This window comes from Platichthys flesus, chromosome 12 (genome assembly GCF_949316205.1).
Source record: "Platichthys flesus chromosome 12, fPlaFle2.1, whole genome shotgun sequence".
In the NCBI taxonomy this organism is placed as follows: Eukaryota; Metazoa; Chordata; class Actinopteri; order Pleuronectiformes; family Pleuronectidae; genus Platichthys; species Platichthys flesus.
In genome coordinates, this window is record NC_084956.1 from 1,516,618 (window position 1) to 1,531,310 (window position 14,693).

Below are 14,693 nucleotides of genomic sequence, written 5' to 3' on the forward strand. Positions count from 1 at the left end.
TAACCTGTGCAACGATCCTCATAGTGCAACTAAATAAACTCAGTTTGAGAGCTCATGATGAAAAATGCTTTCCTGAAATTTGAATGTCAATACATCGGCAGAAATCGTGAACTGTGTGTTTAATGATTCAGGTAATTCATCAATTATGATTCCAATTAAATTGTTTTGATATGGATTTTATCATGGTATTTATTTCTGTTGGTTTCAGGAGGTAGGCTTGTTTTTATTGCACATCTAGATCTCAGAGAATCTTATTTACATTTGGATACAATTGCTCTTACTTTAATTTTGAAACTTTCTTTTCAACATTCTGAAGATTTAAAATAACAAATATGGGCAGAGCTTCATCCTCACTGTGGGGCTGTTAATTTACTGAATGGTTTTATTGTAGAAAGGTCAGGATGTGTCATTCCTCCATCAGGGACAGGATATAGAGGCAACAGTTATTTGAAGTTTGTGCTGTATACTCACCTGTATACCCTCTGTAGTCGTCTCAATGTATACACATGGCATCTATAGAACAAAAGCTCAGTTAGATTCCGTGTCTTCATGTTTGACTTCTGTTGAGAGCAAGAACGAGTGAGAGATGTCTCAGAGAGGCGTCCTTTGAGAACCAGTAAATATTTACTTTAAGTTCTATCACCAACGTTCTGTCGAGCACACACAGGACACCTATCACATCACACTCGTATGAAGGCACTTTCTGTTGCTCGTGTTCCTCCTTTCACACACATACACACACAAGCACACACACACCCACACACACACACACTCTCTCACTGTAGCCACCCAGAGGGGACAGTGAAAGAGGAGCAGAGGAAGAGATGCAGGGACCAGACGAGGTCGTAGTTCCTGTGGACTGTCTTTGAAAGAGGAGTCGAATGCCCCCCCCCCCACACACCTCGTTTGATGTTAAAGCAGCTACTTTACTTGTGTAAAGAGGACAATAACCTAGACCAACTCTGCCCCCCCTCAACCCCAACCCCCTGTACACTCTGTCTGCACCCCCCCCCCACACACACAAAGCTCTGCAGGGGGACAGGTTACTCACAGCAACCAGCAAATCAGAATGAGTGTGGCAGCTGTCCAGGACCTTTACGTGTGTGTGTGTGCGTGTGTGTGTGTCTTTGTGTGTGTGCGTGTATGTGAATGTGTGTGTGTGTGTGTGTGAATATGCTGTACATCACTGAGAAAGTGATGTATACTTAATATATGGGGTGGTGTGGCCTTGGGGGTAGAGTGGTCGTTCTCCAACAGCAAAGTTGCCAGTTCAAACCCCACTCTCTCCCATCTGCATGCCGAAGTGTCCTTGGCAAGATACTGAACCCCTAAATGGCCCCTCATAAATATTTAGTGTACTAATTGTAAGTAGCTTTGGACAAAAGCGTCAGCCAAATGACATGTAATGTAATATATTTTTTCCTCCATTGTAAGCTGAATTGTTTCTAGTTTTGTTTCTGCTGCTCCAGTCAGTGAGGCGTGATCCCTGATGAGCTGCTGGTCAGCTCCCAGTTCCCTTTGAACTGTGTGTTTCAGTTTGGAATCCCACTCAGCATGGCTGAACGCCCTGTGGAGTTCAGGGATCCACTGTGTGATGGGAACTTAGCCAGAACAGGATCAAAGTCAATCAAAAGCCTCTTCAGACGTGGATCTGATTCAAGAACCAGTTATAGAACACAGCTCATCAGGCACAGAAGACTGAACTCACCTGCAGGTTCTGTTCTGGCTCTTTTTACTTGCTGCCCAAAAGCATTCATTCATCATGGACCCACACAGCAGCGTGGTCCAACTCACCTTCTCCCATCTGCCCTCAGATTTTCCGTGTCTCCGTCAGACCCCTTGTTTCTTCTCTTCTGCTGTGACCCCTGCAGCTGCACAGAACACGCTCTCAACTCTAAGGTTAGCCGCAGCAGCAATAACAAATGAAAGCTTGCTGAAATGAGGTTTTCCAACCGAAAGAGCTGACCTCCGAGAAGAGGATGAGAGAATCCTCTTATGTCAGTAAACCCGTTTCGCCGATGCTGCCCTGCCATGCTAGCCCCGGCGTTTCCATGGCACCCACTGTTATCTATGTGTGTTTTTGTTGGGACTTTTAGTTTGGGGGGTTTAGTGACAAAATTAGATATTTTTTTCCATCCCACACCACAAGGAGCGAGAGGGGAAAGATAAGAGAGAGTCCCCTCTCAGCGTTAACGAGAGAGTGGATGGAGGGACGGAGGGAGGCAGCTGCAGAGATACAGGAATGAACGGCTCCGCTATACAGAGAGACAGTTCTGGACAGTGTGGGACGTCCACTCCTCTCTTGCACCACTTAATACTGATATGTCTCCATCACACGTAGGACAAAACAACAATATTCCTTTACGTTGGAATATACAAAGACAATTATGCTTCAGACTATGAAGGTTAAATCTATAAAACACAGATGTGGTAAGTGGAATTTGGGTGATGTGGGAAACCTAAGCTCCAGTTTGTTTATTTCCTGTTCTTACAAAACAAAGTCAACAGAATTTTCACCATTGGTTTAGCTTGGACATCATCGAATGACAAAATGTATATTCTGTTATTGTTGTTTGCTTGATTTCTAAATACATTTGATAGTTTTCATTTATTTAATATAGGGTTCTGAAAGAAAGAAATATTACTTTTACATTTAAAATGAACTGGGTTAGGGTTAAAAATTGGTAATATTGAATTTGACATTCAGTGATTCCCTCCCAAAAAAACTATCTTTCAAACCTTTCTAAAAACATTGAAACATTTTCTTATTTGGCACAAAGAACATTAAAAGCTGTGCCATGTCTCCATGCCTTGATCTGGTGTGGTTAGAAAACGTGTTAAGGATTAAAGGAAAATACCATATGATGATCTAATGTTTAAAGCAGATCGGAATAAATCACACATGACAAAATTGCTAAATTTCTTTCCAGTTTAAGTGATTCCCTCCAAAAAACTAACTTTCAAACCTTTCTAAAAACATTGAATTTGTAGTGAACTCACGTTGACCTGTCTTTTTTTTAAAGGTTATATGAACTCCCTTACAAGGCCCTTTGGTTAGTGTGACCGCCCCCCCCCCCCCTGCCTCTGCCCTGGCATGTGACCCTCTATTGGCCCCCAGGAACCAGAGTTAACTGACTGGAGAGAAAATAACGACTGTAATGAAGAAGGAGGGGCCTCCAGCATATTGCACAGCCCTGCTCCGTGTTCATTAGCTGATGCAAGGAATGCTGCCGGCTTTGTCTGAGCTGTCAGCTCCAAAGTGTGTGTCCGTCACTGCTCACCTGTGATGTGTGAACAAGGCATCGCCGGCCGTGACCTTGCCTCGGTGTCAGCTGGAGTTCATTTGCGTGTCTGTCTGACGATTTGTCACAATGTTTGTAGTTTGCCTCTTTTTGGGGTCAAAATGTGTTTTTACAGACGAGTTGTCACTTACGAGTACGACAGGGACAACGGGAACAGGAAGTTAGTAAACACAGTTAGTAAGAACACCTTATAACCCTATTATTAGAATGTGGGTTTCTGATGTCACAATCACTATGAAAAAAGTGTATCTCTTTCATTTTATCTTATTTGTCCATAATAAAGGTTCAAAATGACCCCAAACACGTCCTTGCTGTGCTTTGTTATTTGACACTTGAACATGTGGAAAATGAAATGTATTGTGCCTGTCTGTGCTCAGCGAGGCCGTCACACCCAGTTGTCATACAAGTTGGCATGTGTGTAAGCATGTATACCTACATGCGAGTCGTGTTTGACCCTTCAGGCACATTTAGGTCAATCTATTATGTCGTCTCACCGAGATACACATCTGTAGTGGTGTTTGGTCTGCCCTGTCTCTTTCTCCATCTTTCATTTGTTCCCTCTCTCCTCTGGCCCTCTCCACAGACTCGGGTTTCACTCCTCCGTCAGATGGCGTTCTGCCTGGCTGAGCTGCACTTGTGGTCCACCAAGAGCACACTCCAAGTTAAAGGTAGCCCTTATCACCATGTTCCATCTCCCTCCCTCTCAATAGTGCTCCGCCTCTCTCCCGTCTTTCTGTCCTCTCACTCTGTCTTGCTCGGCCTCTTTCTGTCATCGCTCACTTTGTTTTCACACCTCCTCCATCACCTCTGCACATCTTACTTTAACAGTCTGACTCTCAGTCAACACCCATGGTCACCCTGTCACTTTTCACTTTCTCTTTGCACCCTTAGAATTGTTTTGCTTTTGATGTTGTTGTATACACCAAATGTATGAAAGATGGACGACTCGCAATAGCGATCCCGATGTGGAGCCACAGTATCTGGGTTCTGCTCAGTCAATACGAGTCAGTCTCAGCTGTCAATCATGATTTTTCACCCTGTTGTTTTAGCATATAACACTTAATTAAAACCAAATTGGTCCTTTGTCCCATCCACTAACAAGGAGGAGACACAGTTTCAGAATTGTTTAAGTACACAGACCTTTTCCATGATGTTTAGATCAGGACCCTGATCAGACTCTTTGTTCCAATGGTCATAGTCGATAGTTCTTTATAACCAGGCTGATGTTTTGGAGTCGATGATCTGCTGCAGAATGAAAAGGATATTAAATCAGAAGCTTCCCTGAATAAGAATCTGCACGTCACCAACATGCACTGAGATTTGCTCACCGGTTCAGTTTTGGGCGAAGTGAGCCGAGTGCAACTTTGACTTTTCTGCCACTTTTGTGCGTTTTCTCTGCTCCAGCTATCAGTCCATCTCCTCTGTCTGACAGAAAGGCTCTTTTTCTCCATTTTCTTGTTTTCTCCTCCCTTCCATTTTGTCTTGTCGTTCACAGTCTGCTGAGCTTTAGACAAAGATAGTGTCTCTCTGAGGCTGACTGTGTTGTGTGTTGTGTGCAAGTGTGTGCCCGTGTTTATGTGTATACACGGAGGTATGACAGCTAGAATATCCTTGGAGACGGTGACATATCCTTTTTTGTTTGTTGTTTTCCTGCTGTGTGTGTGTGTGTGTGTGTCTTCCGCTATCTTGGAAAAATGTGGATGGATACATGTGATGGACGAGGCCTGGTCGCTCAGGTGTGACGCTCCCTATCGCCAGCTTCCTTACATCGTGTACATCCACCTTGAAAACTAAAATATAGATTCACAGAAGCAGGTTCTATAATTCTATGTAACAAATGTTTTCTGTGTGTAAAGTTTGTACAGCTGCAAAACACAAAAGGCAGATTCCACAGACCTTAGCCACTGTATGTGTGTGTCTGTGTGTGTGTGTTTGGGAATATTTATTGGTACAAATACAGAATCAATCTGCAGGTTTGTTTGCTACTTCTAAATCTCAATTTGCAAACACGAGTAACTTACAGAGCTGTGAGAGCATCTGTATCCAGGTGCAGAGTGTGTGTGTGTGTTTGCTTGTTTGCGTGTCTGCCATCAGCTCTGTGGTTGTATTAGTGTGACCTGGCCTCAGGAGCAGCAGCAGCGGCAGCAACAGTAGCGGAGCGATAAAGAAACGATGTGTTGTGCGAATCCGAGTCTGGCTGCTTATGGTTTGGGCCTGCAGGAATAACACTGACAAAAAAAGGCTCAGCTCAGCAATTTGTGTGTTTGTGTGTGTGTGTGTGTGTGTTGGACATGCTGTATATATTTGCTGCCCGCTCAGTCTGTGTGTCTACTTTTAAATGTATATGGTGCATGTGTGTAAATCTGAGTCTGTCCCTCAGGTGGCGTGGGTTGAGGCACACTCCCGTCTTTATTAATACCCCTCTGCCCCCCCACCCCTCCATTTTGACTCGGACCCCCTCCCACCTCCTCCTCCCTCACAGGGTCTTATCTGAACTGTGGTGCTGGCAGACGGGACAGGCCACTGGCTGATAGTGATTGTTTATCCCATGGTGCGAAATTGCTGATCTGTCTTCTGCTTCTTCCCTGACAGCAAGATGCTCATCTCTCTCTCTCTCCCTCTCTCTCTCGCCCCTCAGATACAGATATTGGCACCTATCAGTACCACGATAAAGGAGAGCCAGGTAAATAGTGTTTATATTGGATGTCTGTTTGTGTTTAGGATAAGTTGCATTTGTCTTGTTTTGGGAATGTATGGGATTTCCTTATATGTGAAGAAGAGATTTTAGCCGCCCCCTGAGCTCACATAAGATATAAACACACACACACAGACACACACAGACACACACAGATTAATGGTCCTGCCTATTTCGCCTACGTCTTACACCCGTTAACCACACATACACTTGTCCACACAGAGGCTATTAGTATGTAGGATTTACACCCTAAAACCTTTATTTACTCATGCACATACCACACACACACACACACACACACACACACTCACATGCACACACATGCACGCACATGCACACAGGTTATTAGGCCTCCGAGGTTCTATCTCTTATGCTCCCTGTGTTCCTGTTGACCCGGGGTCCTGCCACACAGCGATAGCAAAACTAAACTGTTGACTTTCTCCCAGATCACATAGCAAGAGGCCCCGCGTAGTCCAGCCTCATATTGCCTCAGGCCAGGAGGCTTCCCTTTCCATCAGGAAGTGCTCAAATCGCCCCCCCCTGCAGTCCCCAGCAGCAGTGGGGATGAGCCATCTCATCCGAGGCTTTTTTTTCCAAATTATTTTGTGCATTTGTATTCGTTTTTTGAGAATTACACATCTTAATACACAGTACACACCCTGAAAGTTACACTCTGCTGAGCAGGCTTTAACAAATCTTCAGGAAATCAAACGTTTTCAAAATAACTCTGATTCCTCAGTTACAGCTCAGAGGAAGGTGACTTCAGGTTAATATACATTTTACAAAAGTATATAATAAATACTACATGCAGCCGCTAGCGTCTTATTAACTCATCAAGTCAATATAATGAGGTCTATAGTTGTGTTTATGTTCAACTGACAAAGTCCAATGCTCACTCTGCTCTGGCTCTTTAACACTTACATGCACCACTTTATCCACGAGGTAGTTTCTGATGTGTCTCGCATTAGATGTCTTGAGTTACCAACTTTTTCCACCTCAGTCAAGCTTTAATATGATTTAGCAAATTGTATTTATGGCATTTCCACTCTTAAGCACAAATTGAAATGAAAACCCACTTTGTAGCATTGTGCGTTTGTTCTAGTGCAAGAGGCCTCTCTGATTTTCTTCCTCTCTTCTTAAAGCCATATAGTTAACATATGTAGGCCCGTTTCAATTTCCTCCATCAGTTTAGTGTGTTTTTATTTGTGTGTCTCTTTTTATTTCCCCTTTGTCTTTGTCCCTGTGCCACGTTTCTTCCTCTCTCGTTATTTCCTCGTCCTTGTCTCACTCTTTTTTCTCACCGCGTATATTTTGATCCGTCTGGTTTTGTGTACAGTCTCTGTGTCTCTTCCTCTCCCTCTCATATCATGGGGTTCTCTCTCGTCTCTCTCATCTGAGAAGCTGCCTTCTCTTTCATTCCAATGTTCAGTGGGGAGACGATGCTCTCTCTCCAAATCCTTTCATTTGGAGGATTACTAAAGTGTGGCTTGATATCAGAGTGGAGGGAGGAGAGAGGGAGGAGGAGGAGGAGAGAGGAGGGGTGAGACGGAGCAGAATCACCATCCAAAAGTATCACAACATTTTCACACAGCAGTGTAACGACAGCTCGGGTCATGATTCCACTGCATATAAAGTAGATTACATTGGATTAGAGTAAATTGTGTGTGTTTGATATCTTGTGGGGGCACTGTGGCGTTCAGCTTCACAAAGTGGAGCATGTGCTCAGTCAGGCTGTGAAAAACAAAACACCTGGAAAGGTGGCTTCAGAACATCAGTGTTCCTCTTTATTCATAACTAATAATCAACAGAAACAGAAGTCACTATAGTAAGAAGGTGATTGAGGTCGTATGTCCCCAGGGCCTTTAATAAGATATAGTTTTGGTGTCTGTGCTGCCGTAGACTTGTGTTGCATAATACTGGTAGAGGGTTTGTGCTGGGTCTCTGTTTGGAGTTTGCATTGCATTTTTTTTTATGTCACGCAGACTGAGGTTAGGTTGAGTGGAGACTCTAAATTGACTTTATATGTTGGTCCTGCGATGAGCTGGCGACCTGGTGTTTCCCCCCATCCCCAGCCCCCAGATGCATGGATGGAATACTTTTAGATGTTTCTATAATATTGTCCAGACTATTGATATCAATTAGGCTGGGTTAAGAAAATCATAGCCTTAATATAGGTAGGATTTATTCAAGAACTGTTAGGATTTAGTTATTTGTACCTAATAAACTGTGAAGTGTGAGGATTCTCTTACTGTTTGTCACATACTGCATCTACTACTATGTCAACACATATATGGGCGACTACTCTGATTGGTTTTCTGATACTTCCACATCCCCCCACCAGAGGGAGACCCAGGCTCATTGGAGCGACTAGGAGGGTACCCCCACTGCCAGCCCCCCACCCTGCCCTCCCTCCCTCCCTCCAGCCTTCCCCACCCAGCCCCAGAGCAGGTGCCCATGTCTGGGCCTGTCTGGCCCCTCACCCCCTTATCTGATTAATACTACTAATCCTGGAGGTGTTGCTGCCTGCCAGAGAGGCCGGCCACCAGACTGGCCACTTTCTTGCTCACAGTGACCGTGCCATGAGCCACTGTTGTGGGTTACACTTTGCCAAAACAGCCCCTTGGAGTTGAGGGAGATGTGTCATCTCCAGCTTAGTTTCCTGCTCCTTTTAATCTACATATTGTGTAGAAAACAACAACAAGCACACAATGCTCCTCTCATACCGAGAGTATCCCAAATCAAAACCTCCTTTCTGTATTTCCCCCGCAGCCGTTTCCCTGGAGCATCACTACTACAATGAGAAACTCCAATTCTGTGATGGTAAGTTTCCAACAGAGAGGGTGTGTGTGTGTGTGTGTCTGTGTGTGTGTGCACATGTGTGTGTGTGTGTGTGTGTGTGTGTGTGTGTGTGTGTGTGGATGACCATCTCCCTGAAATCGTCCTAGTCAGTCAACTGTCCTACTTGCTCTATTCTCTCTCCATCTCTCCCTCCCTCTCCTCCCCTCGTACTCTCTGATTCTCACCCGGTAGTGGAATACAAACACTCTTATCAGGAGACGAACACTCATCCCCCCTCCCTTCCCCTCACCCCCTCCCTCCTCCCTGATTTGCATTCATCTATTTACCTCCTCTTCCCACTCCTTCTTAATAGAGAATCCCAGTCCTTAATGGTTTGTTTCGGTGGAGATGAAAAGGGAGACTGTAAAATAAACAGTAGGAGAGTGATGGCACCGTACTGAAAACAGCAGTGCCTCCCCCCCACCCCCCCCCCTTTCTTTTTCTCCCACTGAACTTCATGCACATGTGAGGCACATGCACAGATTCAATTAGCCGTTACCTTCCCTCCCTGTGTTTAACCACTCGATATTGCGGGGGAAAGGGACGGCAGGGAAATTAAAAGGAAGTGGCCTCGCTGTGGAACGTGTTGAGATACGTGCTGCAGACGGAGAGGTTGCATTCAGGAGATAACTCCAAAGCGGCGAAAGTCTTCTCGATTAACTGCTCGCCTCTCTTCCACGACTTCACGTGTTTTGAAGGCACATTTTTCTTCCATTAGAATATTCCCTCTCTCTATATGTGCAGCCCTGCATCAATCTGTGAGCTGCAGGTGTAAAGAGTGTTTCTGCTTTAGGGACACAGCAGTCAGAAATGTGATTGTGTGACTGTGCAGACAGAGATGGAGTTTCTCTGTAGAATCATGACTTTTACATTTAGTTTTTTATTTATATTTTAGAGATGGATATGGGTTGATATATATTACATTTCCCTATAAAAACATCACATGAGTAAATAGTTAAAGACACTGTTGAGTACTGAGAAAGCTTCAATGTAAAAACAATAGGATTTTTGTCTGATAATTGACTCTCAGGATATTTTCCTCTGACCAACAGTTTCTAAACTCTTAAAACACATTTATTATTATGCATAAACATTCCTGAACTGATTCAGATTCACTTTGAGACGTGTCCCTCATGTTACCTGCATCTCTTCCTTCCACTTGTCACCACCCTCTGTTGCCCAGTTGCCTCCAGTTCATGCTTAGATCTCAACCCAGATATGAAGTTCAACCCTTTCACCCTTTTCCTGGCACCTGAATTCCCACGAGTAGCTTTTCCCTTTTCTCCTGTGTCTATGTTTAAAAGTTCCAGTCTCATCCTCTTTCCCGTTCTTCTCGTTGATTTAGCTCGGGGCTATTCGTGGACCCCCAGGAACCACCGACCAGAGAAGCTACGCGATTCGTTGAAGGAGTTGGAGGTACCTGCCTACTCTGTTCAAACCCCACCACCACCTCCCGGTCTCCCCCCCGTCTTCTTCCTCCCTCTGGGGACTTTCGGAGTTTTCCCTTTCCGAAACGGCCGATTGATTAACAAATAGGGGCATTCTCTCTCCTTTCTCCCGCTGCCTTCACTCTCCCTGTCCTCCCTGTTTGTTCTCGTCTCTCCCGCTCCTCTGTCATCACCTCTCTTTTGGCCGAGCTCTGTCATCGACGGGGATATTTGAGGGGATCAGGGGGCTGCAGGCTGCCCCCTCGTCCCTTCTCAACCTCCCCTCCTTGTCTTCCTCCTCCTTGCCTTCCTCTCCTTTCATTCATCCCCCTCTTCCTCCACCCTCTCCTCCCCCCTCTCTTCCCCTCTGTACTTGTGGCAGTACAGACTTAGCTTTGTTTGCTGGAACCTGTCTGTGGCTGACTCACACACACACACACGCACACACACACAGGCACACACACTCTCCACCCATCCATCTCCCTCCTCTCACCCGTAACCATTGTCTGAAACTAGAAACACCCCAGCTCACCTCCACAGCCCTCCCTCCTCCTCCCTCTCCATCCCTCTCTCCTCCCATCCAATCACCCCAGCTGGGTTTGGAATGTGGCAGGAATGACCGACCGTACACACACACACACACACACACACACACACACACACACACACACACACAAACACACACAATCACACAAGCAGTCCTTACCTGCATCCTCTTTCAACTCTCTCCCACCCCTCCTCGAGCAGGAACTGTTGCAGTGGCCACCTGTGGAGGCAAGTGTCCAGCACAGTTTACCCCCGAGATGATTATTGTAAGAATGAGCGACACTGGCAATCGCAAAAAGACGGAAACTTCTCAAATTGTTACACAAAATAATCGCAGCGGAAGCAGACTCACTTGATCTGCTCTCTTTCCCAAATAACAATAAAGGTTTTATTACATGTTCAAAGCCTCGTCTGTGTTCAGATGTGTTTTTCCTCTTGCACACCTCCGTTTGTTCTCGACCTCTCACTGTCTCTCTCTCTGTTTATCCATCACGCTCTTTCAGGAGCTGCTGCAGACCAACACCTGTGTTCACACCAGATGGCGAAACAAGAACTGCTGCCAGGTACACACCCTCCTCAGCCCACCACATTCTGCACACACACACACACACACGCACACACACTCACACACTCACACACACACACACACTCACACACACACACACACCCCCACACACTCACACACTCACACACTCACACACAGAGCTTTAGGTAGTGGCAGGAGGTGATTTTATGTCCCCTGGTCGGCCTCAGATAAGAACTTTGAATCAATTAAATCAAATAGGAAACATCTGAAACAACATCAGAATAATTATAACTTGACACTTCTTGATCCCTTGAGGCTTGAATGTGTGTAATGTTTGATTTGTATAAAAGCAGATTATTAAATAGTGACTGTGTTATTCAAATGAGTCTGAGAACCCTGCTCGCCTGCCGAAGTCTAATCATTTTAATTTATACAGAACAGTATCACTGATTTGTCTGGACAGCATTCGACTCCCTCTGCCTTCACACACGTCTCAGAAGAATACAACTCAAGACGAGATCCATAGCAGGGATCCAGGACTGAGAGGCTTGACATGCCAAATCACAATAAAGAAAAACAGGATGAAGCTCAAACAGTAGTTTCAAACATTTACTCCTTTTTTGCTTCTCTGAGTCTGATCCTGTATTTGATCTGGTTCGAGCTACGTTTACCACTGAATCGCTGTCATATGTGTGTTTTATGTTTCAACCCTGCAGTTGATGCTGCGTAGTGGAGTGCTGGTGACTCTGAACCTAAATGGACCTCAACTTAGACAAGTGTGCATAGACCGCACATTGGTGGGCAGACTACCAGCCAACACAATCACTGATGGTTAGTACACACACACACACACACACACACACACACACCCTCTCCATCTAACTCCAGGGAGCAGGGGACCTTGTTCTTCTCCTTTGACAAACACTGTGTGTTTATTTGCTTGAACATGTTTTAAATCTGTAATTCAACAACAGCATCCAGTGCAATTGAGACATTTGTGACAGATTGTTGTGCTGCTGCATAACCGACATGTCCGTTATCACAATAAAAAGGGAAACGATGGTTTTATATGTGCCTTAAATATTCAAGAGGTTCTCTGTGCTTCAAGCAGAATGAAGGACACAAACATCATTGTCTCCACGGCCGCTCCAACAACCTCCGTGCTCAGTCACACACAAACAGGCAAAGACGTTTGCATTCAAATGTCTTGCGTTATATTTTAAAACCATGAAACCATCAACAACGCACACATACACACGCATGTCACACTGTCTGTGTGCTCACACCTGCTCACCACACATCTACCCTACACATAAATGCACTGAATCACACACACACACACCACTCTCCTCAGCACTTTGTCCAGCAAACAGTCGCACTCACCCAAGTGCCGACTCACACACGTCGCAGGTGCCACAGGTGAGCGTGGCGACTCTGCAAGCTAATTGCGGGCAAATCCTTTTGTGCTGTGTGTGTCCAGGGGCCTTCCCTTAAGAGCATCCATCAGTGTTTTTCCTCCATCGCGCGCTCCTCCAGGGAGTACCGCCCCCCCCGCACTGCGCTCGGCAGACCTCTCTCTCGCTCGGCAGACCTGGCAGGAGAGAATAAGGGGCCGTGGACACCGGCCCAAATCTGCTAATTATTTCTTTCTTTCTGTATCAATTATTTGTTCATAACACCGCCCTCCCCACTTCCGCCCAGGGTCTCCAGACACCTGATAAAGCCCCCATAGTGCACACAGACACACACACACACAAACACACACACAACCCCTCACATGCTCTCTCACATACACACTTCCAGGCATACACACAATCATTCTCACAGAAATACATATGTAATTACAAGTGCACACACTTTTTTTTTTTATGTCGACCAACAAGCACTTACTGTACCTCCATTTTTATTTAGAGGCACACGTGCACCGAGAGTAGTGTGCACATGCACACACACTCCTTGGCACATACTTAGGAACACACTTACACACCCAAGTACACACACACTCATTCACCTCCCACTGCGCTCCATTCAAAGCCTTAGAGGCACTAATTATTAGAGTAATGGTTGTGAGAGGTTGGGTTCCGGGGATTTTGTGTGGTTGTGTGTGTGTGTGTGTGTGTGTGTCTGTCTGTGTGGGTGTGGGGGTGGGGGGAGGTTAGAGGCTGTTCTCACATCTGTCACTTGTTAAATTAGCTTGAGACAATGCCAGAATCAGACCAGATCACATCATTCAACACATTTACAATTACTGAAAAAGTTCACGAAAGTCAGGGTGTGACTGGTGCAGTGTTGTGCTACCAAGTGTAGAAGGTACTTGTTATAGTCTGTATATAATTGCAGTGTGCAGTTTGCACTGCACCTCTGCAATGTCAAACGTTCAAATATATTCCACAAACAAACTTTTTATTAATATCAATTAAGCTGTCGATCATTTTCTTAGTTATCAACTTAGGATTTTTTCTATGAAATCAAAATGGAGTGAAGAACACACAGGTCGGTTGAATCTGTCCATGAAACGGTTCATTAATGCAAAAATGCACCTCAGAATTAAATTGTGCGTCAGGGTGGTCGTGTTGCAGCTGAACGCGTGTGAGGTCACAGTCGGCGGGGAATGAAACACAACTAGTAGATGAAGAATGATGCAATTTCCAAGAGAACGATGTACAAACACTTATTATTGATGCTGCTAGCTCTGGTTTGCAGAGACGTGGTCACAGAGAAGAACAAAGACTGTTCTCAAGCATCATTACAGGTTTGTGAGGACAGAGTGTAGCTTTCAAAAGAACACACTGTGACAGGGGCGATGACAGATGACAAGTTTTGTGGTGAGCAGAACCAAAACAGTTTTTAAGTGTTAGTTTGTGTCAGAGCAGTTATAGAGTCGATTAATGACACATCACAAGATACTGGCATCGAGCACATTAAAGGACATGCACAAGAAAGTACTGGTTTTTCATTGAGGCCTGTTCGAGGGAGGAGTCTCTGCCAGTTGAAACCATGCAATGAGAACTGCAGCTGCAAAGGTGTGATTCTGAAAGAGAGTCCGTTTAAAATCATAAAAAGCAAACTAAGAAGGAACAGAACATATATAACTGGTTCTAATATAGAACCAGTTGATGTGTGAGGGTTTTCTCTCAAAACCAACTTACCCAAACCTGGAAAACCAGTTCAAACCATTGCATAAGTACGGTTAGTGTGATTTGTTGAATTGATAATTCAGTATAACACTCAAAGGATGTGATAAAAGTAGAGATGATTAAAAAGTATTTAGTTTACTTTCATGTTATTAATAAAAAGTAAGAATCAAGTACTTATGTGAGAACTTGGAATAAGCAATTATTTGTCATTTTTATAAAAGT

The 14,693-nt window shown here is 44.8% G+C and overlaps 1 protein-coding gene across 5 annotated transcripts in view; it reads left to right on the forward strand.

The window, feature by feature from the left end:
- The window catches only part of wdpcp (WD repeat containing planar cell polarity effector), a 63,457-nt gene that overhangs the window by 13,631 nt on the left and 35,133 nt on the right, over positions 1-14,693 (forward strand). For 4 of the 5 annotated variants that reach the window (XM_062400980.1, XM_062400984.1, XM_062400983.1 and 1 more), the window contains 6 exons: positions 3,886-3,970; positions 5,941-5,985; positions 8,767-8,817; positions 10,181-10,251; positions 11,312-11,371; positions 12,051-12,165. In XM_062400980.1, the coding sequence (XP_062256964.1) occupies positions 3,910-3,970; positions 5,941-5,985; positions 8,767-8,817; positions 10,181-10,251; positions 11,312-11,371; positions 12,051-12,165 (403 nt within the window). In that variant the 5' untranslated portion in view covers positions 3,886-3,909. Of the gene's footprint in view, positions 1-1,458; positions 1,715-1,814; positions 1,900-3,885; positions 3,971-5,940; positions 5,986-8,766; positions 8,818-10,180; positions 10,252-11,311; positions 11,372-12,050; positions 12,166-14,693 lie in introns of those variants that run through there. The other variant, XM_062400981.1, reaches the window with a different exon arrangement.